At 23.7% G+C, this 25,771-nt stretch overlaps 4 protein-coding genes across 4 annotated transcripts in view; 1 reads left to right on the top strand and 3 right to left on the bottom strand.

Moving 5' to 3' along the window:
- The window catches only part of LOC129612823 (uncharacterized), a 52,406-nt gene extending 40,771 nt beyond the window's left edge, over nt 1-11,635 (bottom strand). Inside the window, exons 1-2 of the mRNA XM_055526607.1 lie at nt 11,026-11,635; nt 10,524-10,609 (exon numbers count right to left, since the gene is read on the bottom strand). The gene's annotated coding sequence lies outside the window, so the exon portion shown is untranslated. The remainder of the gene's footprint in view (nt 1-10,523; nt 10,610-11,025) is intronic.
- A 1,817-nt stretch (nt 11,636-13,452) lies between these two features.
- LOC129612858 (tigger transposable element-derived protein 4-like) lies at nt 13,453-15,440 on the bottom strand. Its single transcript, XM_055526646.1, has 2 exons — nt 15,407-15,440; nt 13,453-15,337 (listed from the first exon to the last, which is right to left on the bottom strand). The coding sequence occupies exon 2, from the start codon at nt 15,331-15,333 to the stop codon at nt 13,873-13,875; it is 1,461 nt and encodes a 486-aa protein (XP_055382621.1). The 5' UTR covers nt 15,334-15,337; nt 15,407-15,440; the 3' UTR covers nt 13,453-13,872.
- A 3,022-nt stretch (nt 15,441-18,462) lies between these two features.
- Nucleotides 18,463-20,538, bottom strand: LOC129612880 (membrane-associated tyrosine- and threonine-specific cdc2-inhibitory kinase). The gene is made up of 7 exons (XM_055526687.1): nt 20,457-20,538; nt 20,187-20,397; nt 19,692-20,131; nt 19,418-19,616; nt 19,223-19,362; nt 18,857-19,158; nt 18,463-18,800 (listed from the first exon to the last, which is right to left on the bottom strand). The coding sequence occupies exons 1-7, from the start codon at nt 20,517-20,519 to the stop codon at nt 18,707-18,709; spliced, it is 1,449 nt and encodes a 482-aa protein (XP_055382662.1). The 5' UTR covers nt 20,520-20,538; the 3' UTR covers nt 18,463-18,706.
- Nucleotides 20,539-21,596: 1,058 nt separating this feature from the next.
- Nucleotides 21,597-24,159, top strand: LOC129612814 (ras-like protein 2). The gene is made up of 3 exons (XM_055526592.1): nt 21,597-21,794; nt 22,239-22,326; nt 22,384-24,159. The coding sequence occupies exons 1-3, from the start codon at nt 21,693-21,695 to the stop codon at nt 22,791-22,793; spliced, it is 600 nt and encodes a 199-aa protein (XP_055382567.1). The 5' UTR covers nt 21,597-21,692; the 3' UTR covers nt 22,794-24,159.
- The last annotated feature ends 1,612 nt before the right edge of the window (nt 24,160-25,771 follow it).

The raw sequence follows: 25,771 nt of genomic DNA, 5'->3' as shown, positions 1-25,771 counted from the left end.
TTTTAAGTCATTTGCATTTAATAATACCTAAAAAGATTTTTACATATATAAACAAATTTAGAAGAAACTTACGAATTATTACCGAAGTTGGGCCGATTCAAATAGTTTGTAAATTTTTTTTTTTAAATCCGGTGGCCTTATACTAAATAGGGTAGTGGTTAATCCACAAAAATTTGTACCGCGTTTTGAGCCATTATAAGGCAGATTATTGAAGAAGAAAGGATGAGAGAAATCATGTTTGAATCAAAAATTTTAATACAAGGTGATAAAACATCTTGTCTTTCTCTTTTTCTCATTCTCTTTGTTTTCAAATGGATTGCTCTCTTGCTAAACTACGAATGTAACAAATTGTTTGATTTTCGAAAAGCAAATTCTGTGACGTCGAAAATCTGAATTTGAATCAAAATTTTAATAAAAGCAGATAATAAATTTTGGAAATCGAGCAAAAATTAAATTATTGATTAAAAATTATTGTCCTAAATTTTATACAAATTCAAGGTACTTATAAGAAATTTGAATAGGGTCTTGTATATTTTATACCCAAAAATTAATTGCCTTTAAAATCTTTTAACTTAATTTTCTCGAAATTACTAAATTTTTAACTTAGACAGTTTAAATTATTGCCACCGAAAATGTTCTATTAATTTGAAATGCCAAAGTTTATTTTTTTTTCTTAGTGTATAACAAAAACAAAACTCCAAAAACTCAAAATCAGAAATGTAGATTTTGCTGAAAGACAAAACAAAAAATTTAGAGAACATTTTCTTCTTTTTTTTTTTGTCATAATTTCTTTTGATTTGATCAAAATTTCGCTAAAAAAAAAAATACTGAAAACATAAAAATAAAATGGTAAATCGTGAAAGTTATTTATCATAACCGTGATTATCAAAAGACAGATAAATAAAACTCGATTCTGTTTTAATAGCAGAGTCAAAAGCTCTCAGTTTTTTTTCTCTTGTTTATTACAAAGAAAAGCATGGAACAATAAAAATAAAAGACAAACAAAAAAAAATAGCAATAAAAAAAATTCAGCGTATTTAAAAACAAAAAGAAGACACCGCACCGCGTATTTGAAGCTTTACCTGAGAAATAATAAAGCAAAAAAAAAAACAAGATAAAATAGAAAATGCTGTTGAAAGTTTGATTCACAGTACAACGACTTCAAAAAAAATCCCTCAAACAAGTTATCCATCTACATACTTATACTTACTTACACTTAACATCTAATATATAGGTAAAATATAATTGCTGGGAGACTTTTTTTTTATATTTTGTTTTTTTATAATTTTTCAAGACTTTATATAGTAAAAACTCTGTGTAGTATTAAAGTACATATCCAATTTTGTTTAATTTACATCATTGTTACAATAAAAAAAAAATTCGAAATAATTAAATGGTTTTTGCAAAAGCACATTTCTTTTTAATGCTGGAATACCGTCCGGCAATTAAATTCGTAAGAAAATATGAAGCCAATTCTATAATGAAATTAATTTATACGTATAACAATTGTAATTATTACAATAAAGTACTCGGAACTCGAGAAGAATTATTATAATATTTTACTCGGAAAGTGAGAAGAATGTTAGTAACTATCATATACTTGTATAATACAATTTTCGAGTGAGAAGAATTTTCCGATATTGCGTATCTCGTTTTTTTCTAGAATTCATACAAAATTTATTGAATTTGTTTTTGAAAGTGAAACGTTCAATCGATAATTTGAGCAAAAAATGCAAAAATCCAATTGAAAAAATGAGTAATCTTATTGGAAAAGTGAAATATCTATTGGAAAATACTGAGAATTCTGATTTGAAAGTGAATAAAAAACCCAGGTACACGTTCAGGCTGTAAACTGTTTTAAACAGCAATCGGTCAAAATTTGACACTTTTTGGATTTCGAAAATTTGATATTCTAGAGTATGATATCGTAAAGACAATTACAAAAAAATCACGATTTTATGCGGAAAGATTCATATTACGACGTTTCTAATATCTAAAATAGAAGTTTCCACTTTAAATAGAAGTTTCGAAGCGGGACGTAATCAGAAATTTTTTTCCCGGTCTTTGCAATGCAATAATTTAAGAATATAGATAAAGAAAACTCTGCGTATTTTACAATAACCACTCTCTTATGAAAATTCCACAAATAGATAAAATTTCGTTTAGTATACAAAATTAAATCATCATGTATTTACTTCGTACCACAGGTATTTCGGAGAGAAAACAAAATTTGATTTTGGTGGAGTTTAGTATAAAAATTAAAAACTCAAGAGGGAGTGCGAGATAAAAAGAAAATTTGAGGATATAAAGTAAACGGTATGTAGATGTAGAATTTACAAACAAAAACCCGAAATATCACGAAAAATTTAACAATATAACAAAACGAGCCGAAAATTATGGGAGAAAAAAAAATGAGTGTCCTGACCGACCAGACCAACTGAATAAAATTAAAAAAGCATATTTTCAAATTATTTATTTTTTATTTTTTGAAAAAGTGATGAATGAAAACTAGTAAAAGAAAAACTCTTTTTGATACTTGTATATTTTTGAAAAAGAGTTGAAATAATTCGCTTTTTTAATAACATTGTAAAGTTTTTGTAAACAATAATTTTATTTTTTTGTTATAAAATCGCGTTATACGACGAGTAAATAAAAAATATAAAAAAATGTAGTTATACTGACCCTTAAGATTTCTATATATCAAATGTCAATTTATATATGTACATATGTCTGTACAAATATACAAATAAATTATAATTAACATACTTATTTAAAATTTAAACTATATAAGAAAACAAAATACTTATATGTAATGTACATACTTATTTACAAATATAATTTTATATTATACTTACATGTACATAAATATATCTAAAATCTAATTATTTTATTGTATTCTACTTTATATATATATATATATATATATATATAACAATTATATTTTAATTTATATATTAACTTTTATTTCGCGTTAACCTCATTTCTGACATTAAATATGTATATATATATATAAAAAAAATATACTTATTATGTTTATATACACAAAATTAATATATATATAAATATAAAATTATAACAGATATATAATACAACTTACATTTATATATACATAGATTTTAAGGCGTGAAGTATAATTATAAGAAGGAAAAAAAAATCTCTTTAAAATAATTTTCTTACCATTCTTCTTTTACCATCTTTTTTGTGGTATCAATTGTCACATATAATTATATATATGTAATTATAATTAAGAAAAAATATATATAAATAACACTGACAATATTATGTTAGTAGTACAAATACTAAAATTTAGAATCTATATACTCGTATTTATAAACTTAAAAATAGTAAACCAAGAAAAAAAGAGCATAAAATAAATGATCTTTGTCTGATTTGAAATTATTTTATTGTTGGTTTTGTTCAACACAACAATAATAAAATAGATTTGTAATATTATTATTGACGATATAACGTTATAAATAATATTTGACATATGTATGTCAGTTTTGAAAAGTTGTTTTGAATTTTGTCAAAATTCGACAATAATTGTATTATTTTTAAGAATAAATTATTTAATTTTCAAATATTTTTGATATTGTTAGTCAAAATTTAAGTACTTTTTATATTATACGACATGTCCGTTAATATAACAAACTGAAATTATCTGATAGTGCTGAGGCTTAACTTCAAATTTATAAGTTATACAATTCATTCAAAATTGTCGATTTATAGCCGAGTTATTTATAGTCGAATTAGTTTTTCTCTTAAGTTGAACAGATTTGTTCTTATTTGACAATTTTTTGACAAATATGCTAATCTTATAATTTTGAAATTTGCGTTTCAAAAAAAATTCAATTGATTTATCTTTCTGAGAGAGAGAGATGGAGAAAAAAACTGCAATAAAAGTAAAGAGAATGTCAAAACTAATGAATCCAGTTTAAACACTGTTCATGTATTTCGTTTGATGTGTAAACGCCAGTGAATTTTAAATAATAGTTAATTTAAAAATCCTGCTTAAGATTTTATACAATAAAAACCCTTTTAAATATAATTTGCAGTAAAAATAATGCACATATAAGTAGTTCTCACACATACATATTATGTACATAAGTAACTAAATTATTTGAAATTTTTCCTCGAATCTTTTAAATATAATTGTGATGAACATTTTACAAAATATGATTTTTTCCCATAATTATTATTATAATTCATACTTTTTACATGATTTTACGTAATTAAAAAAAAAACAAAAACAAAAAATTCAGCTATATGGAAAAGGTAGGTGCTAAATCTTTTTGCTGAACAATTGTATAATTGCAATAATTTTAATGCTATAAGAAATTTGTTCAACAAATGCATAATACATAATAAAACTTAGAAACAGGTTATTAAATTTTACAAATGTACAAATTATGGGATTACAGGAATAAATTTTGCAAATTTAAATTAAAGTACAAAAATATGGGTAATTTTCTTAATAAAAGAAATATTATTTATTTGTTGAAAAGAGTCCATACATTATATGAGTTAGCGCAATTTAGAACTTCCTCGACATTAATTAGAAAAAATAATGCAAAAATTTTGAAAAAATAATTTAAAAATTTTTCTAGTATCAAAAATTGTACTACATATTTTGATATTTTGTATTGTTTTTTTCATGTTATTCATTCAAAATTCTCCTGTTTAGAGCAGAACTAGCCGGAGTCCATTTCTTTGAAAAAAAAAATTTTTTTGAGCAATATTCTTTGAGCGCGCTAAACGCGAGTGTGCAAACCTCAATGATGCACTATGTTATGTAGTTCGGTTTAAAAATCTTTCGACGGTATAATTTATTTAAATATGTGGACATAGAATTGTCATCTAAAACTAATACAAGTGTTTTTTTTCTTCTGTTTAAAGTTAACTTCCGAGAATTTGAATAAAAATTAATTATTCAAGAATTTTAATAGAAATATCGACTTTTAATTTGCTCTTCTGAACAATTTGCAAATTATGACTTAGTATAGCTCTACTTTAAACAGATAAATTGCCAATTCCTTTCTTGCAAAATTTATTTCAATTACTATGATTCTATTTGGTCTTTTTAAAATAAACACTATAAAATTTTGTAAATTTTAAAGAATTGAGAAATTAGACCCGTATAACAATTTCTTTATCTAATTTCTGAAACTTAACGACATCCAGTTCCTAAAAACATATTTTCTAAAATAAAATATTAAATATTTTAAATCAACTACAAAATAGTAAATTTTAATGCATGTATTTAAAATTTAACCTCTATCAGTTTTTCATAGACTTTTTAGAATTTGAAATTTTGAAAAATTATTATTTTGACAATTTTATATTTTATAATTAATTTGAATTAATTAATTATGCTCAACTAAAAATAAAAACCTTTAAACTTCATTTATTTAACAAATTTTCTGAACTTTCAACTAAATATTATCATAAAATAGTTGAAAAGTAATTTTTGCATTTAAATATATGTAAAATTAGAATTAAGAATGCAATTTATAATATTATAAAAATAAATATATAAATAGAAAATATAATAAATTATAATTTCATTAAGCATTTAATCTAATTTTTCTATCTGTTTCAATGCTACATACTTAAAGTATATTTCACATAAAGTAGTTATGTTGCAAAATATTTAATGTTTGTTCATATTTTTAACTAACAATATGAAAAAAAAATTAAATAGTAAAAATCACATGCAAAACAAGCTAAGGCATACTGTTTGTATATAAGTGCACATGTATACAAATTAACATACATACATATGTATGTAAACCAGTTATTTTAAAATGATACTTAATATACTTAAATATCTTATACTTTTATTAAAATCAAATTGTGCATATACATAGATTATTATTTTAATATACTTAAATTTCAGAGTTAAGCATATAGAAAACAAAATTAACTTTTGATAATATAAAATGTACATGCATATTAAGCATGACTTATGCACAATACACATACAAATCTACATATCTATCTAAATTGTATCATTTATTCCAATGTTGACATTTTTGATTTTTACTCTTTTTTTTTTTTTTGTTTCTCTATTTACAATAATGTTGATTCGAGTCTCACAATGTTTTCTTACGGTTGTCCAAAATAGAAATACACTAACTGACAAAATAAATAAAATCAAAATTAAAAATGAAAAAAATTTACTATTTAAAGTAAATTTTAAATTAAAAAATGAATTAAAAGTAAATAATTTTTTTAAGATTTTTTAAGCAAATTACAAAAGAGAAAAAAAGACGGTAAATATTCTTTTGAAAAATTATGTATTTGCACGACAAGAACAAATATATATTTTAATCATTTATTAAGGATATTTTTTTTGTACAAAGAAATTTGGATGAAAAAAAATTTGGATATTACTTGTATAAAAAATATTGGGTACACGTGAACTCAAAATAACACTATTACAGTTGTAAAATAATAGTAATAAAATGCATTATAGCAAAATAGCATCTACAATATAACAGCAATTTTCAAGTCAAGTTATAAGTTGTAATTGCTAAATTGTACTCGTATATTAATACCGTATTGTTATAATTTTATAGTCATGGTATATTTAAATTTTGTTTATTTTGCATACTGCAATGAAATTAGGAATGATTTCCTTACATATAAACGTCTGCAACACGTCTCTCCGTTAAATATTTTCGTATAGTATTATTTGCCTACATCAATTGCTTACAATTCATACAAATAATTCATGTCTATAATAATATAACAGTTTTGAAACGTTTAATATAAATATCACTATCACTTAGTGATTCGATATTCAGAGTAAGTCTTAGTATAGACCTAACTGTTTACATTTTGTCAATTTTTTTCTTTTTAACATTTAATGTGCTTCTATTTTGGACAGCTTTTTATGCATTATACGTTCATTTGTACGAAAACAAAAACACAAATTTTCATAAGACATTTAAATGTACATATATGTATGTATGTATGGACGTGATAAACAATGTTCATATATTATTTATATTTCTAAAAAATTTCAAAGTCTACGAGATTACATACAATAACTATATATAGTAAAAAAAAAAATTTTTTTTTTTTGTTTTTTTTAGAAAAGCAAGTATAAAATGAGCAATGACTCTCTGAAATTTAATGTACTTATAAGGAATTTATGAGACTACATTATACAAGTATACACTACACATATATAAATAAAATAGTAAGTATAATAAACAAAAAAATAATTTTAAATTTAAAAATATTTGATATTAATTAAAAAATATAAAAAGTTTTTACTTAATATAATTCAATTTTTTTTTTCACACGAATTTACAATTATTATCTTAAATGTCTACAATATATGAGAGCATATAAAAGTTATAACATGTAAAAGTACAAAGAAGACTATATTTGCCACCATATCTGTAATAATAACAATAATAATAAAGGCGTTGAGTATTAAGAAGACCACTCATAGTTATTTTTATACTTAAATATATAGATAAAATTATAACTGTTATACCAAAAATATTGTTGCACAAAATGAGTAAGTATAAGTAATAAGTATATGTATGTATGTACGTATGATTATAATTGTTATCCTTTCGTATTTGTAAAAATATTGTATACAATTTTACACAATATGTATATGTATATATAAATTCTTTCATTCATACATATTTGGCTAACGCCAGTAGTAACATTAAGTATTTTTATTTTGATTTTCATAAAATCTGTGGTAATAAGTTGAAATTGCATTAGTTAAAATACATATATTAATTCTTATATAAGTGGAAAAATCAAGTTCGAAAATTAAAAAACTAAAATCGAAATTTTTGAAATTAAAGTTAATATATTAATTTAAGAAGCAAGTACATGTTTTAATCAGTTTAGAAAAACTGTTATACTAAGCCTTTGAAAATTCGATTCTAATCTCTGATTCTCTATATTCTCTATACATAAAGAGCATTTTCGGTATATCACGTGATATAGAGTAATATACGATATCATAAATTATGTAAATCTATTACATTGCAATACGATTTGTAAAAATATGAGTACAAATTTTCTAGAACTATATTCTCTGTTATAACATATTTTTGAATTTAGCCAAATTTGTACGAGATTTGAGCATATTTTTCAAAAAATATATATATATATATATAAAGTAGGCAAAATGTTTTAAAAGTCATTTTTCTTACTTAAATTTAATTAAATCTAAAAATTATCTGATTTTAAGGAGAGAAATTCAAAAAATTTGTAATATTTTGATATTGTTCTTAAATAGATTTAGATTGTTTTACCTTTTCACCACCGAAATACGTGTATTTATTTTGCAAAACAAATTTCGTTATTGCAATATTTTCACCATAGACACATACACATATTGTAATGGAAGCTGGATATATAAGCGTATATAAATGTACACACATCTATACATATATATATATACGCACATAGGTAATATAATTTAAATAATATGAGCGTATAATGTCAACTATTTTCATTTTAATATATTAAGTTTTTTTTAAAGTGAAAATAAACTACCAGTATAAGTAATTATAATTTATATATAAGCAACTTATAGACAGGTTCAATTAACATCAAAATGAAATTTCAAAATACACTTTACATGCAACTTATATATGCATATGTAACACAAATATGTATGTATAATCATACTTATATTGTTTGTTTGGTACTTCAAGGGTGTTTACATAATTAAATAAATAATGTAACATTTAAATAAATAAATAAGTAGTAATAGGTTCGTTCATGTAGATATTTTTGTATACCTATTACATTCGAATTCAATTAACACTTTTGGTTCAAACTAAATTGGAAATTTTGTTTTTGAATTTTTTTTTTTTTTTTTTGAGTTTATCTGTGTTATTGAATTAATCTCATTATAAATTTTTACTTTAATTATGATCATATTGCAAATTAAAATTGATGCAATAACAATTTATGTATATATGCAGGCAGGCATTTTGTATAACAAGGTATTTAAAATTATAAAAAAATTTATGTACATATATAGGTATGACAATGTTAATTTTTGAGTGGTACAATATTGGTATACATACTTAGATTGTTTTTAAGGTTGCATCGAATAGAGTTACTTCAAAAAGTATAATTTAAAAAGTACTTATATGTAATTGTTTGATGCAATTTAAAAGTTTATGTTCGCATGGGTGTTTAAGTGAGAAAAATTGAGTCCAATACAAAGTTAGCTCATAAGTATGATAGTTATAAATTGTTCTAATTTCTATTCTCTAAATTGAAAAATTTCTTGCAGTACTTATAAGAAAAATATAAATTACTTTTAAATTGTTTCTTTAAAACTAAATTAGGAAATAATTTGTATATGAAGTATCGTGGCAATAATTCGGACAATTATAGATCGAAGCCCTTCCAAATTATCGATTTGTCTTTTATATCGAATCTAAACAAAAATTAATGAATGAAAATTTTTTAATAAAATTTTATTTTCGAATAGCTCAATTAACAACAAAATCCAAAACTCAAATCTTAACAGCAAAATTATATTTGCTTATGCCCGCGCATATACATATATACATGTGTTGCGTACATATAAAACTACAAGCCAAAATGCCTGTAAAAAGCGTCAAAGATAAGGTAACCGTAAAAAATTGAAATTAGCTCTTTTTATTCTTCAATAATGGTAACGAATCAGGCTTAATGTTGACGTCATTGGTTTAGTGCTGACAAAGTTATAGGTTATTAAGCACTAATATATACATAGACTTCAGTTTCATTATTCTTTTTTTATAATAAGAAAATATACTACAGTGATGAAAACTAACGTGAAATACTGAGCACATTGCAAACTTTTTAACCAAAACTTTTCTAATTAAAAAAAAAAAATAAAATACAACGGGACCTTTATAATTACTAACGGGACCTTTATAACTCGAAGTCACACGGGAACGCTAAAACAGTTCAAGTTGGACGACTCAGTTCGAGTTTCTCAGTTCGAAATCTCAATAATTCGAGTTTCGAAAGGAGATTTCGAGTTGAAGGGAAAAAAGTTATGCAAATATTCAAGGCATAAGTGCCAATGTTCTGGTTCCGAGGTATTCCGAGGTATGAAAGGAGATTTTCAAGTTGTAAAGGTTCGAGTTTTGGAAGCTCCACTGATTATTTTTTTGAATTATACTGAGATACCAATTACGTCAGAACTAAAGGCTGAATCAAATGTCCAGATAATCTCCACATACAGTATTATTATCCTTTTTTATTATTTTCGAATTTTATTCTCCCCTTTAGAAATTTGTTAAAAAAAATTTCTTGTTGATATTCTTAAATCTTTTTTGTTTGATAAAGTGTAAGACCTACAATACCTACAGTAAGTGTATATACCTACATTATTTTTTGATTAAAATAGGCATTAAACTGGACTTAAATAAATTTTATATTTATATTAATTGCTTTAATTATATTCAATATTTTTAATCATATATTTTTAAAATATAATTAATACGATTACTAATTTATAAAAAATTTAAAAAAATTACCAAAAAGTTAGGTTTTCCTTAAATTTGTTTTTTTTTTTTTCGTTAATGTTGCAAAATTATGTTGGCTAATTTATAAGACTAGATTTCTTCTCGCATATTTTATTATTAAAGTATGTAATTGTTGCAAATATCCCAGAGTTATTTTCGAAAAAAAAAAAAAAAACACAAAAAAAAATCAAAGATTATGAAATCCGGTTATTTTTTTTTTTAAATAAAATAAAAAATATTTTATATGTTGTATGTTTGGAATTTTATGCTATTGGCGGACAATATATGTATACATGTATATGTACACCAATTTATGTATAAAATTTTTATCAAAACATATAATTATACTGTTATATTTCACATCAAAAAAATTTTTTTTTATAATTATTATATTTAGGCATTTAATGCACATTTATTTTTATTTTTTTTTTTTGTTGTTGTTTAAAAAGCACTCATTACACACTAATTTTGTTTAATTTTTTTTTTTTTATTTAATATTTTGTAAGTTTTTTACCTTGACATTTTATTTAAGTTTAACTAAAAAATTGTTAAATAATACCATAACTAATCAACAATTTTGTATTTATTTTTATTTTTTATTATTATTATTGTTATTTTCGTTTTATTTCACTATCATTCTTAATTTTTTTTTTTTGTTATTCAACGCTTAATAACCAAAAATAAATTTATCATATAGAAGAGACAATTTTTACCAATTATTATTTTGTCTATTTTAAAAATTTAATTATAAAGTCTGCGCGTTTATTTTATTTTGTAAAATTTTAATTTGAAAATTTGTTTTTTTTAAAAATAGAATTTTAAGAAATTTCAAAAATTGATTACTTGATTTTTTTTTTTATAGTTTTTATTTTATTTCTTTTCCTTTAAGATTTTTTAACTTTCCAAAGCGCAGTATGTATTTAACACAAGCAGTATGATTTCAAGAGAGAAGAAAACCTGCTTAACCAGAAATTTAAAAGAAAACACAAAAATTATAATATGAACAAAAAACAAAAAAAAAAATTAAAAAAAAAATATTAAACGAGGAGAATATTTCGCTCCGGTTTTAAAAATATAAAATGAAAATTCCTTTGCGACTAGGCCAAATACCAACGTTACACTGAAAATAAAAATATGGGAATTAAAATTTTTACCGGCAAGGCAAGGCAACGTATGTACGTACATTGAAAATAAAAAAAAAAAAAACAAAACCTGGATAGCGAGCGCTGAATATAAAATTCAAATGATAGTTATTTTTTTTTTTTATTTTTTATTTTTCTTTTCTTCTTATTTTGTATTTTGTTTTCAAGCCACCAAAGATTAAAAAACAACATATAAAACAACGTTTGTTATTATTAAAGGCAAAAAATAAATTGAATTTAAGAGTTAAGAAAATTTAAGAGAAGAGAGAAAATTAAAATAAAATAAAAAATTTTTTTCGTTTTTTTTGTGTAAGTTTTGTATACAATATTTTTAATGTTGTTTTTTTTTTTTTTTAGAAAAAAAAAACACAAAAAGTTATGTAAATTCTCTTAATTTTTTAAAAAATATTCACGGTAAAGAAATTCTCAGTTATATGTAAGAAAATAATAAAAATATTGCATGAGAAAACTTAAAAAAAAACTTTATTTTACGTACGTAGTTTTATTATTTCATATTGCATTTCGAAACTCAAGAAACTTCTTTCGCTGCTAGAAGTTGTTTTCCAAAACTAAATCTGAAATCTAGAAAAATATGTACATATATATCCATATTATTCAGTGCAATAATAAAGTGTGTGAATTTCAATTGCTTTCAATTTTATAGATTGACAAATACAAATTATTTACAATAGAGTTATAAAATCAATTACAATAGAGTTAAAACGTCTTAAAATTAAAAAAAAATTTTTAAAGTAAAAATATGCATGCATATGTGTCACATACATATGTACATATAAGAATTTTTTTTAATATTGCATGACAAATACGATTTGTTCCTGTCAAAAATTTTAGAAGAGGAAAATTGAATTAAGTTTTATATTTTCACTCTAAATGTTAAAAATTTAAAAATGGGTGTTTTTGGAAAATGCACTTCTAAAGAACTGTAAAGCTCTATATTTAAATTGTACGTGAAATATTAAAAGCTTTACAGTTTTAACCATAAAAACTGCATTTTTAAAAACTCCCAATATCATTAAAGTCTCAATTAGGGTACTCAATTTTTGTTTTAGTAGCATAGAAATTATTGGAAAAGTAATATACATATATCGCTGACATTACTTTGACATGAAAAAATATCGTACGAATTAAAAAAAATATACATATATATATAAAACCAATGTACCAACTGGATTCAGTTTTAAAATATTTTCTAGAAAACGTCTTTTTTTATCTAAAATACATACATTTTGAGTCATTTTTTATCAAAAATTAAAAATATCTTTATTTACCTGTCTTTACTTAAAAGCCTTCTGACAACTATATATTTCAATTATTCAAATTTCAAAATTCAGAGACGCCAAATAACGTTTTAGAACATAGGCAATCTTTTGGCTAAAAATTATTTTTAGAACACGATTTTAGTTCAAAAAAATCAAACATTCTCTGTCAAATTAAATTTGTAATTTTAATAACTTTCGTAAAACGGAAATTTTTTTAATATTTATTTAAATACCTACATAATACATATGTTCATATATATAAATACTTACATTTAAAAATTTTTCGTTCTTGGGACAAAGCAAATGTTAAAAATTAATTAAAAAAAATTTGCGTTATGTTTTTGCAGTATTGCGTTCATACAAATCTCTTTCATTTTAATGACAGTTCTCAATAACATAGTTTGATTAAACGGTTATTCGTCAATTGAATATACATATGTACATACATAGGTCTATACTTCACAGCATCATAAATTTTCGTAAGCTATGCATTTTGTATGTACTATAAGAAGTAAACGTCTATTTAATTACATAATAAATTTATTTTGTGATGTAAAAAGTACAAATACATATACTTAAAAATAAAGAAATTTTTATCTAAATATAATATGTATATACAAATATACATACATACATATGTATGTATATATGCACATTCTGTACATGGTGAAATTTTTTTTTTAATTTTTTGTCTTGTTGTTTTACGACCTAATACATCAGATTCTGAATAGCATTTACGATCCAGCGTCATTGATCAAGTGGAACCCCTAAAATAGCTAGAAATAAAACTTTTCGAAAATAATTTTTTTTTTTAAATATTGTTTTTTGAAAATCTGCGCACTTTAGAACAACTTATAAGCAATACGAACATGAACAACACTGCGGTTCTAGGCACTTTCTGAATTTTTTGGACAAAAAACTTTTTCAAAAAATCATCAACTAGTTTAATAACTTTAATTTTTCATGAATTTTTGTTTTCAGTTCTTCGTTTGTTGTAACGCCTTCGATGTTGTTTAAAGTTTTATCTACGTTTAATTCACTTTTTTCGCTCTCGGTTTCAGTTTCGCTCTCCGTTTCACTGTCGGTATCGCATTCATTAGTCCATTTATTTTCGGCACAGACTTCATCTACAATCTCCTCGACAGTTGGTACATAACTTGTAAGTAAATCTTTATCTACATCTATGTAATCATTCAAAGATGATACATGTGGAAATTTGTTTAATAACAATCGCAATTCTGATAGAACAGCTTCATCTTCATCATAATTGAAATCTGCCGATGGTAGGATTAATTCCCATTTTGTAAACCCTGCTTTTTCAAAACAGTTGGAAATAGAATTTTCTGTAACTTGTTGCCAGGAACATGAAAGATGTTGAATCCCTTCCAAAAGCGTAACTTTATTCGATTGTTTAAGTTCTTTTTTTTTTATCGCACTTAAAATTAATTGCTTCCTAAAATGCAGTTTCAAAGATTTAATAACACCTTGATGAAGTGGTTGCATAATAGGCTTGCAGCTGGTTGGTAAAAAAATTAATTTAATATTCTCTAACTCGACTTGTGGGTGAGCAGGACCGTCATCAATAACCAGTAAAATTTTTCTTTTCTCTTTTCTAAGTGATGTATCCCATCGTTTTAAAATTTTTTCAAAAATAATACTTGTCATTAACGCTTTTTTGTCGTTGTAATATCTTACGGGCAGAACATTTACATTTTTAAAACACCTTGGATTTTTGGATTTGCCTATAACCACCAGTTCCATTTTTCTTGTACCTGTCATATTAGCTGCAACTAAAACAGTTATCCTTTCTTGAGGTAATGTCTCCTCGAAACCTTTTTCACCTTTTAGTCTAATTATTTGATTAGGTAAAACTTTATAAAGTACTGCTGTTTCGACGGCGTTGAAAATTTCATCATCTTCATAATCTCTACGCATGGTTGGCCAAACATTTTCAAAAGAATTTTCGAATAATACTCGATCGACTTTTGAAGATTCAATAAAAATTTTTCCACGAACAGGTATTTTATGTTTAGCACGAAATCTTTGAAGCCATGAATGAGCGCAATTAAAGCCTTTTAGGTTTCCTAATTTTGCAAATTCATTAGCTTTCGCTATTATCATTTTTCCATCTATAGGTACCTCCAGCGGGGTATTATATTTGTACCATTTGAAAACAGCTTTATCTATATCATAATATCCGAGTACGATTTTTTTGCTTTTGCCACTCTTGCATTCTTCTTGATTTTTTACTCTATTTTGACATTCAAAAATTGATGATATTGTTGGAGCTTTCAACATAAACTGTCTATAAATCTGTGAATAAGATTTTCCTTCTTCTAAAAGTTTTAAGATTTCACATCTCGTTTTATCTGTTATTTTGTTATTTGATGATGATTCCATTTCTCTAAAAAGCTTTGTATTGAATATTGAATATGATAAACAAGTATATGAACTATCCAGTATTAAAAATAACCTTTTTGAAAATTATTTACGAAAAAATCAAAGACAAACTAGTAAATGCATTGGCAAAATAAACAAAAATTTTTGTTTTCACTCAACTAAATATATTATGACATTAAACAAAGGCACCTGAAAGTGACATGAGATTTGGTAAAAGAGGTTTTTAAAAACAAAAACAAGACATTTTAGTGTTGCCGTTATAACCATAGATAATGTCTTTATATCTAACAAGTCCCAATACTCAATTTTTTTTACGAAATGTTACGAATTTTTGGCCTCGTTGTTGGTTTTTTCTTTAAATGCCACTGATCGTGTCACATTTTTTATTATTTTTTTCTTTTTTTTTACGTAAAAAAGAGATTAATATTTTAAAAAATCTCAGGATATTATACACATTTTTTAAAAAGCTTCCCATTTAAATTCTATTGCACGAAAAAGAAAGAAAGGTAGGAGGAAAGAAAAAATGAAAAAAATTTCAAATTCATATTTCAGTATGGTTTCAAATGTTAATGAGGAAGGATGTATGATTTTTTATGCACATTTTGTATTTCCCAATAAGGTAAGTTGAGTAGTGTCGGCTAACAAAAATGTTATTAAAAGTAATATAGGTTGACACATTTCAACAATTTGAATTATCTCATTTCGATTATTCATACGTTACTTATAAAATTGTTTCAAATAATTTCAGTTAGTTTTTAAATTATTAAAAATAAATATGTATGTACCTACTTCCAACCAATTTTCTTTAAATAATTATTTTAAAACTATTTCAAACATGTTACGAGTATATTGAGTGCTTCAAAAATTTTGCTGTGCTCTTTTTTCATATTTTATTAGCAGGTAAACAAGAGCAATCTATTTATAAAATGTCCCTGCATGTGTATGTATGACCTATCTTAATTCTAAACGGAAAGAATTTTAAAATACCTGAACAAAAATTTTAAAATACCTGTTATTTTACAGTCGGAATTTTTGAGTCATTTGGTAAAATACCATTTATTTCAAAAATAGAAAAATATTCAAATCCGGTCATAAAAATATATGATTGTTTTTTCCAAACATTTTAAATATTTTTTTTTCTTAGGTAATTGATATAAATGATCGTAAAATTTTAATATTTTTTCAAATAAAAATTGAGGTAAAATTTTGAAGTTTATATAAAATTTGTATTTAACAATTAATATTTGATTGTATTTTAGATATTATTTTCTAATTCGCTTTTAAAATTTTTTCTTTACTACGTATTTATATCAATATTTAATAATTATCTTTCATTTATTATATTTTCAACTTGACACCACAGGTACTTCCCATATCTTGAGTTAACTTACCCTATGAGAAAAAAAAGCTGTTCACTTAAAAATAATGAAATGCTTTCAGTAACATATAAAACGTTGAAGGCGAAGGTTGTGTTTGTTGTTTTTCCGCTTTTTTTAAAATTTTAAAATAATTATCAATGAAAATATTAATATATTTTTTTGATTTTTCAAATATATGTTCTAAATTTTACTTGCTTTATAATAAGTGTGAATTTATTTTAATATTTCTTCTCAAAAAATAGCCACTTCGATTTAAAAAAGGCCATATAAAATAAGGTGTGCTTTCAAGTTTCTCTCTGAGCATTGGGACTTGTTAGATATAAAGACATTACCGTAGACAATATTTATGAGAATAGACTGGTACTACAAATAGACTAGTAGGTTTAAATTTTTAGGTTTTTTATCAACATTTCCACGACGAAAAAGTTTTAATTTCAATTTTGATTTAAGGAGAATGACTCAATTTTGATAAATAATGGCTCTGTTTCAGGTCCATTCGATCATATTTTATGCTGTAACCATACAGCATCTGCCGTAGTAGTCCTAAAATTTATTTCACTTAAAATTTTTCACTCTTTTTCACTATAGTATAAATACTTAAAATTTTTACTCATTTTACTGAAAGTCAAATTTTAAAATTGAAAAATAAATCTGTCAAAATAAAAAAAACCAAAATTTTCTACTTTCACTAGTATTAATATTTTTTTTAATTTATTTTGTTAGAAAAAGTCAATAATACTCTACATATTTTAGGGGATCTTCATTAACTAAGATGTTATGAAGCATTAACAAAATCGGCAATATTATTTCAGAAACTATTTATTCCATACATACATATATGTACATATGATATGCATACTTAGCTACTGTAACTACGTCCAAATTATATATCATATATTTATATACGTTATAAACGATTTATACCTTAAAAAATTTAATTAAATTTTTTCCAACTCGAACTGAACTAATTTTTTTTTTTACTTTCTCTCTCACGGAGTTTTCATTTTCTAATCACTCTTAAATTTTCACTCTTACGCAGAACATATTCTTTTTAAAACAAATTTTTTTAACCGAAAAATTTATTTCAAATATGATCAAATAAATTTTGTTAAAAATTGTAGCCACAAATTAACCTTCTTCTCCATTATTAAAATTCATGAGTAATTCTTATTTGTGATCAAAACAATTGTTTAAATATAAAATATAAAATAACATATGTACATAAATATCAATATTATTCAAATATTTTTATTATGAGTTTTTAAGAGTTTCTCATTTTTGCAATTCGAAATTAAATTCTCTTATTATTTTAATGAAAGAGAATTGAAAAATTATTATGTAATACCAATTTTTTTTATCTAGCATTCCCTCAAAGTATTTGTCTTAATGTTATATGCATAAGCCTACATAATTTATATAAATATACTTCTAATACCATTCTTAATTTCATGATACGTTTAATATGCACATACTATCCTTTGAATAATTTTGTAGACATTTTCGTTTATTTTGCACAAGCCCTAGACATGATTCATTTTAGATTTAAATATGAAAAAGTAGATTAAAAAAATAAGGTATGTATGTATGTAGGTATGTACATAAACTGAACATTTCGAATAATAAGTACAAAATTTTGCTGTAAAATTATAAACATTAGCTACTAATAATAATTAAATATTTGACAAAAAAATTAATATAAAATTTCGAGTTTTATTTAATCCAACTATTTATCTGCTTCCAAAAATATATAATACATTATATAGTTACATATTCTATTGTAGATAATGTAGGTAATTACAGAGTTCTTCATATTTTGTTATCCGCCGACTCTTTGAAGTTTAATATCACAATATATTTTGAATTAAAAAGTATAACAAAATTAATCATACTTAAATATGCTTATAATATGAATATACATATGTATATATATATATATATATGAATATATAAAAATTTAAAGATCATAATACATAATCTAATTATGAAGAGGAATTTTATTCTGAAGAATCAGAGTCTGATTTAAATAATTGTTTGGCTATTCCTACTACAGATGATGAGTTCAGATTGTCATCGCATGATTTAAGAAATCTAAAAAAATTGAAATTTTTAATTTATATTCTTTATTTTCTTTTGAAAATAGGTACCTGAAATTATTTTTTGATAAGTCTTTTCTTGAACGAATACTACTATGAGAATGATGCATCAATGGAGTTGAATTTACTATATTGTTTACGCTTTTATTTCCAAAATTATTGTTTGGTGATTCATGCACTGAAGAAAATTCTAAATATTCATTGGAGCTATTCGGACTTTCTTTTGATTTTTTATCGTTCTCTTCGGTCAATTTAAAAATATTCCATAATCGAGTAAAGTAATAAACTATTAGCACTTTAGAACTACAAATTTTCGCCCAAATAAACTTTCTGACTTTTTTTAAAGCAAGTCTCTATTTAAAAGAAAATAAAGATTGTTTTAGTTTAAAAATTAAAGATAAAAAAAGGTCAAATTACCAATTCGCTAAATATATCTCTGCGCCTCCTCCTAAGCTTTAAAATTACATCATAGTTTAGTAATTGATCAACAGTCGGCCTCATCATAGGGTTTGGTGCCATCATTTGCGTTATCACTGTTTGCAGTTCTGTTGATAAAGCTATAAAACATATTGCTAAAAATATGATTATCACCAAATCAAAAGCAATTATTACGTCTTAAAATTTCTTCTGGTAAATTTCCACTTCTCAGGATGTGCCAGAGCGGTCCGTTTTGAGGAAGATCTATGTTACTACATAATTCAAGAATTGAAATACCCAGGCTAAATATATCAGCTGCTTTAGAAAAATAACCTCTCAATAATTCTGGAGCTATGTATTTTGAGTCTCCTTCGTTAGCTTGATGGTAATTTGCCTAAAATATCAAAAAATATGGTTCACGAACTTAAGATTTTCAATGACTTTTTAAAAAAGAAAAATTAGCACTCACCCTTTCTATATCGCAAACAAGCCCAAAATCGGCTAATTTGCATAATCCATCATCACCTATCAATATATTTTCTAATTTGATATCAAGGTGTAACAAATTTTGATCGTGTAATATTTTCAATGCTAGAAGCAAATCTAATAAAATTGACCAAATTTTTGATTCAGGAATATAATTATTCCTTCGGGAGTAATCTTCCAGGCTACCCTCACATAGTTCCATTTGCATATAAAGACGATCATTTTGCTCCCAAGCCTTATATAATTTAACACAGTGGTTGTGGTTTGAAAATTGCTCATACCGTTTTACTTCCTCTAAACGTTCATCACGATAAGGTCCACTTCGAAAAAGTTTTTTTGATTTTTTTACAGCATATAAATGACCGTCTTCCTTGCTACGAACTTTGAATACCTCACCAAAAGAGCCTTCTCCAATTTTCGAGACTACAAATAATTACTTTTAAAAATGTAATTTACGTCAGAAAAAAAAAACTTTTACCTAATTCGAAACATTGTTCAAAATAAGTTTCATTATTTGATTGATCATAGTATGGGCTATAAATTTCTTCTTCGTGACAACTAGTATCTCTGAAAGATATTTGTAACACTGATGAATTTCCACTTCTATTAAATGGTGAGGATTCATATATATTTCTAGGCCTAAGCTTTGGAGGTCGTTTTAGCTTTGATTGCTCATCTTTTCTATGTAACTTAATAAAAAAACAAGAAAAATTAGTTTATTTTTACTATTTGATAATACTTATATTACTAATTTCGAAGAATCGTTTAAAATATTCTCATTAAATTCCGGAACTGGTAAATGCGATCTCATCTTTACTTTTTTTTTTGCAAACTTATGTGTTGTATAGGAAATTCTGACTGTTTATTTTTGAATCAAAATATTAAACTGCATTATCTATGTCAAAATGTCAAATAACTTTTGACATTGAAAATGACATTTCCTAAAACAACTGCATTACGTGACATCTATAGATAATTTATAAAACATGTGGATACTCTCATTTTCTGTTTTTGAAAGAAAGATAATTAATATACATGTCTTAGAAAAGAAGAATAATATAAAATATAATAGTTATTATAATATGTACGACAGGTATAATAGAGTTCATTCAAAAATTTTACCAACACATACATACATTAAAATATTTCAAATTTTCAGTTTATTGTCTGCTTAGTTAACAAGAAAATTTTGATATCAGTTAGTAAGTGATTTAATACATTGAATAAATTTGACATTTGATTTTTGAAACATCTTTGAATTTTTCAGCTCTCCGAAAGGTTTGTCAGCGCTACCCATCGAACGTTTTGAAAGCTTGCTATATTTTAAAGATGTAAAAGGACAAACAGTTTCGAAATTTTGTTTAGTAAAACAACAACAAAGACTTTCGCATATTTTGACAGACAGCAGAGTCAAAGGCAGAAAATATAGCTGTTTTTGGTGCTACTTTGAAGTTGCATCTTTATTTCTTGCTAAAATTATACATTTGAATATATTGAACCGTATTTTTTTTAGCTTCTATAAAAATTTGAAGTGCAATTTAAATTTTAATTTAAATTAATTTTTCTTAATCGGCTTTTCTTTTATCGCCACCTGTTAGCAAATATTATAACGAAATATTACATATTTTCTCTCGAATGAATGCTCTGAAGTTTGAAAAATATACTACAAATGAAATGGCTAAATTAATTACGGATAACTTGCTCGTAATATCATAAAGTCTTGTACAGTTTTTGGTCGTACACGTTTTCTTATACATACTATATACACAACTTTTATTTATAAATTATTCAAGATCCAAACCTAAAATGATGGCTACAAATAACATTAATGACAGAACGATTTGGTGAATCATTTAGAAAACTTTCATTTTTTTGACATCTTGAAATGTCAGAGACAAAGGCGTTGTTTGTTTATCATTAACTAATTTCCAAATTTATTTTAAAAAATATTCATCGTAAATTCGTAGATTTAGAAAAATTGAAAATGTCCAAACATAATCCAAACTCTGGTATTCAAACATACAAAGTTGTTGTAGTTGGAGGAGGAGGTGTCGGAAAATCTGCCATTACAATTCAATTCATACAGGTAATATGGAAATTTCTAAGGTTGAGACATATAAACCCACATATATTTATGAAACATTACATCATAATGTATAAACATACAATGTAATAAATATATGCAAACTCATGTACCATATTAAATTTGTACATATGTACCTATAGATTGAGATTCGCCTATACACTGTAATAACGTCATAAACACTAATTTTCTTTACAAATATATTATAGCCACTTACAAAATAATGCTTGTATATATATATATATATATTTATGTATGCTTGAGTGTGTTTATGAATATGAATATATATATATATATATGTATGTCTAACATTTAAATAAGAAAAACTTATTTTTAGTATTTACGTCATACTATTTATGAAAAAGTCTTTTAAATATCCAATAAAAAACACATATGTTTTGTATTTATAAACTTTTTTCAGATAATATTTTACTTTTTAAATTTCAGAGCTATTTTGTAACAGATTATGATCCGACGATAGAAGACTCCTACACAAAACAATGTGTAATTGATGATGTCACTGCTCGATTAGACAGTATGATTACAAAAATATTTTCATTATCATAATTATTTCAAAAACGTATTATTTTAGTTTTAGATACAGCTGGTCAAGAAGAATTTAGTGCCATGAGAGAACAATATATGCGTTCTGGTGAAGGATTTTTATTAGTTTTTTCTTTGATAGATCATTCCAGCTTTGATGAAATACCAAAATTTCAAAAACAAATATTACGTGTTAAAGATCGTGATGAATTTCCAATGTTAATGGTTGGCAACAAATCTGATTTGGATCGTCAAAGACAAGTTTCTTTAGATGAAGCACAAAATATGAGTCGATCATTAGGTATACCATACATCGAATGTAGTGCCAAACTCAGAATAAATGTAGATCAAGCATTTCATGAATTAATAAGAGTAATAAGACGTTTCCAGGTAGCTGAACGACCGTATATTGAAGAAGGTTATGGAAAAAAATCAAAAAATAAATGCTGCCTTTTTTAAAGACTAAAAAATTTGTATTTGCATTATGCATATTTAAAAGTAAAAGAAAAACGAAAATCGAAAACGAAGAGGCGTTATATTAACATTAGGCTATTGTATAATATATTAATAAAAAAAAAAAATATTTAAATGTATACATTTACAAAACTAACAAGTAGGTGAAATCAAATAACCGATTTAACTTTATTCAATAAAAACCAAAACCCATACAAATTTACCAACGATAAAGTCAAATTATGATTAAAACATTCTTAAGAAAAAAACAAAAAAATGTAGAAATATGAAAGGAATTGTATATTTTTATTTTGATCTATATAAATTCAAAAAATAATTTACAAATATGCAACGTAAACAAACATTGCATTATATAATAAGATAAAATATCACAGGAATATTTTATTTTATAAATATATATATATAAAATATTCCGTACATGAATAATGCACAATATTATATTTAGAACTGTTATAGAACACAAGAACATAGTTTAGGCAAAAGACATTTTTTTACTTTTCTATATTTTTTTATATAATATACCTATAGGATACAGGTACCAGTTGCTACATTATTCGTGAAACCAAGTTTTTTTCTTTTTTTTTTTTGTATAATTTCGGAAAAAAAATCCGTACAATACTTTTATTCTCGATTATATAAACATATTTGAAATTTTTTTTTTAATTTGCAAAGAGTGTTTTATTTTCTTTATTCATAATTTCCTTATTTATTTATTTAGTATTTATTAAATTTTTTAAATGAAATTCCATACTGATACTAACATTGAATTTTAATAATGAAATTGTACAGAATTTGGAATATTAATTTAACAAATAAAATATTACATACAATATATTTTATTAAAATCAAATATTTTAATAAAAATATCGCACAAATTTTTCTTTTAACTAACTCTGGTTGTAAAATAGCTGATATAATTAGCTTATATATTGTGTTCATAATATAAAATAATAGAAAAATTTTACTAAAACTGGACGCACAAATTAATTTTTTTTAAACAATCTCAAATGGGAATATTAATTATGCTTATTAATTTTTTAAATGAATGAAAGTATTTTAAGAAAAGAAAATTAAATTCAAGATCATTTCATATATTTGAATTGGATTTAATTTAATTGAATTTTTATTTTCTGAATAATTTTTTCGTTCATTAATAAAATTATGTACCTATATGGGTTTTTAATTTATTAAAAAAAATAATATTTTGTATTATGTGTATTTATACTAACAAGCATTTATAAAAAAAAAAATTTTTTTATTATAATTTTTTGTAAGCAATGTAGATAATAAAACAACAATCATTTAATGATATCAATAATAATTGTGCCTAAATAACATTATATAATATCGAATACTACATTTTTTGATAAAAAAATTTACATAAATATAATATGTAAAATTTCTTAAAAAAAAAATTAACATAATTATATATTTTTCTAGTATAGAATTAAAAAACAAAAAATAAAGTCAACAAAATTTATGTTTCTATAAAAATTGTATTCTAATACTAAGAAAAATTACAAAAAATAAAATTTAGAATGTATTTAATCCTAAATTTTCTTTTTTTTTTTTTAAATATTAATGAACTTTGAAAATAATTTAAAAAATATTGTTTTGTTGTGTTTTATTATTTTTATGCATAAGATCATCATAATACATTAATCTGACGATGAATATATAAATAGATTTTTATAATTTTCTTGATCATAATAAATTCATCTTAGAGTGAACTTTTTATGTGTATGTTTATGTGTATCTTATCCGCCATAAGAGAAAAACTAAAAATTAGTGCAATTTTCTTTCTTTTTGTCCTCCAAAATAAGCTTACGTAACTTAAAACCATGAACATAAACTCGAATGAAACAAATAGAATTTTTTCATTTATAAAATTCTTTACAAAAGATATCGGAGTTTCCTAAATAATTCTGTTTAAAAAATTTTAATAATAAATATTATGTAAATCATATGTGTGGGATGAAAATCATAGTTTTTTCTTACTTATTACACCACCTGTTTGAATGTGATTTTCTTTCCTTTATAATTTTATTTTGCGGATTCCACTTTTATTTGTAGCAGAGTTTGTCAATCGTAACAATCTATAATATTTAATAAATTATTTTCTACAGTATAAATTTCCATATATTACAAAACAAAATTTCCTTGAAAATTCTTAGAGAAATTAAGAATTAATGTTGAATAGTCCAATGTTTTTGACCTTGCCATTGAAATCACGAAAAATTACACACTTTACAAAAATTTCTTTAAAAATCAACAGGGAAATGAATAATTATGACGAATAACTTAATTGTTGTGACCTTGCAACTGAAATCGGAAAAATTACTATTAATTTACATATATATGTACATATGTATACTCGTATGTAAGAGCTAATGCAGTCAAATAAGCGATTTACTGGCCTTAATAAATAAAAATTTTCTTTAGTTCTTCTGGAGTTAATTAGAAAATTGTGCCGATTGTCGCAACATTCAAGAATAAATTTAAGGATATTGTACCAATAATGTTCTTAGATATAAATATTCTTAAATAAAGTTATAGAAAAAAATTATCTTAAAAACAGGCTCTCATATTTTCATACAAATCCACAACTATTTGAAATATTAAATGGACCGTGTGAAATATTAAATGAAAATCATATGGAATGGATTTAAACAATTGTAATCAAAAATATTTTTTCTTTATTAATAGTACCTATAAAATATTATTGATTACTGACCACCAAAACTCCAACTTATCAAGGCTTAACAATATTAACCTATAAAATTTAACTATAAAGTTTAAAGAGCGGCTTACAATTTAGTCTTAGAATAATAAATGAATTCTAAAAATAAGTCTAATAAAAAAATGAATTCTGTATTAAGTAATTAATAGATATTATTATAATAAAAGTGCAACTGAATATGAAAAGAGAAGTAGTCATTCCCACATATGTACATTATAGTACT

This window comes from Condylostylus longicornis, unplaced genomic scaffold (assembly GCF_029603195.1).
Source record: "Condylostylus longicornis isolate FDR11 unplaced genomic scaffold, ASM2960319v2 ptg000077l, whole genome shotgun sequence".
In the NCBI taxonomy this organism is placed as follows: domain Eukaryota; kingdom Metazoa; phylum Arthropoda; class Insecta; order Diptera; family Dolichopodidae; genus Condylostylus; species Condylostylus longicornis.
Note: the sequence above shows the minus strand (reverse complement) of the source record. Positions and strands in the feature narration are given on the sequence as shown.

Excerpts from the sequence above, each read along its gene's own strand:
- LOC129612858 (XM_055526646.1), bottom strand. The coding sequence starts at position 15,333 with ATGGAATCATCATCAAATAACAAAATAACAGATAAAACGAGATGTGAA.
- LOC129612880 (XM_055526687.1), bottom strand. The coding sequence starts at position 20,519 with ATGAGATCGCATTTACCAGTTCCGGAATTTAATGAGAATATTTTAAAC. Across the intron at positions 20,398-20,456 it reads TAAACGATTCTTCGAAATTA|TTACATAGAAAAGATGAGCA; the intron begins GTAATATAAGTA and ends TTTTTTATTAAG. Across the intron at positions 19,159-19,222 it reads GAGATATATTTAGCGAATTG|AGACTTGCTTTAAAAAAAGT; the intron begins GTAATTTGACCT and ends TCTTTTAAATAG.
- LOC129612814 (XM_055526592.1), top strand. The coding sequence starts at position 21,693 with ATGTCCAAACATAATCCAAACTCTGGTATTCAAACATACAAAGTTGTT. Across the intron at positions 21,795-22,238 it reads TTACAATTCAATTCATACAG|AGCTATTTTGTAACAGATTA; the intron begins GTAATATGGAAA and ends TTTAAATTTCAG. Across the intron at positions 22,327-22,383 it reads TGTCACTGCTCGATTAGACA|TTTTAGATACAGCTGGTCAA; the intron begins GTATGATTACAA and ends GTATTATTTTAG.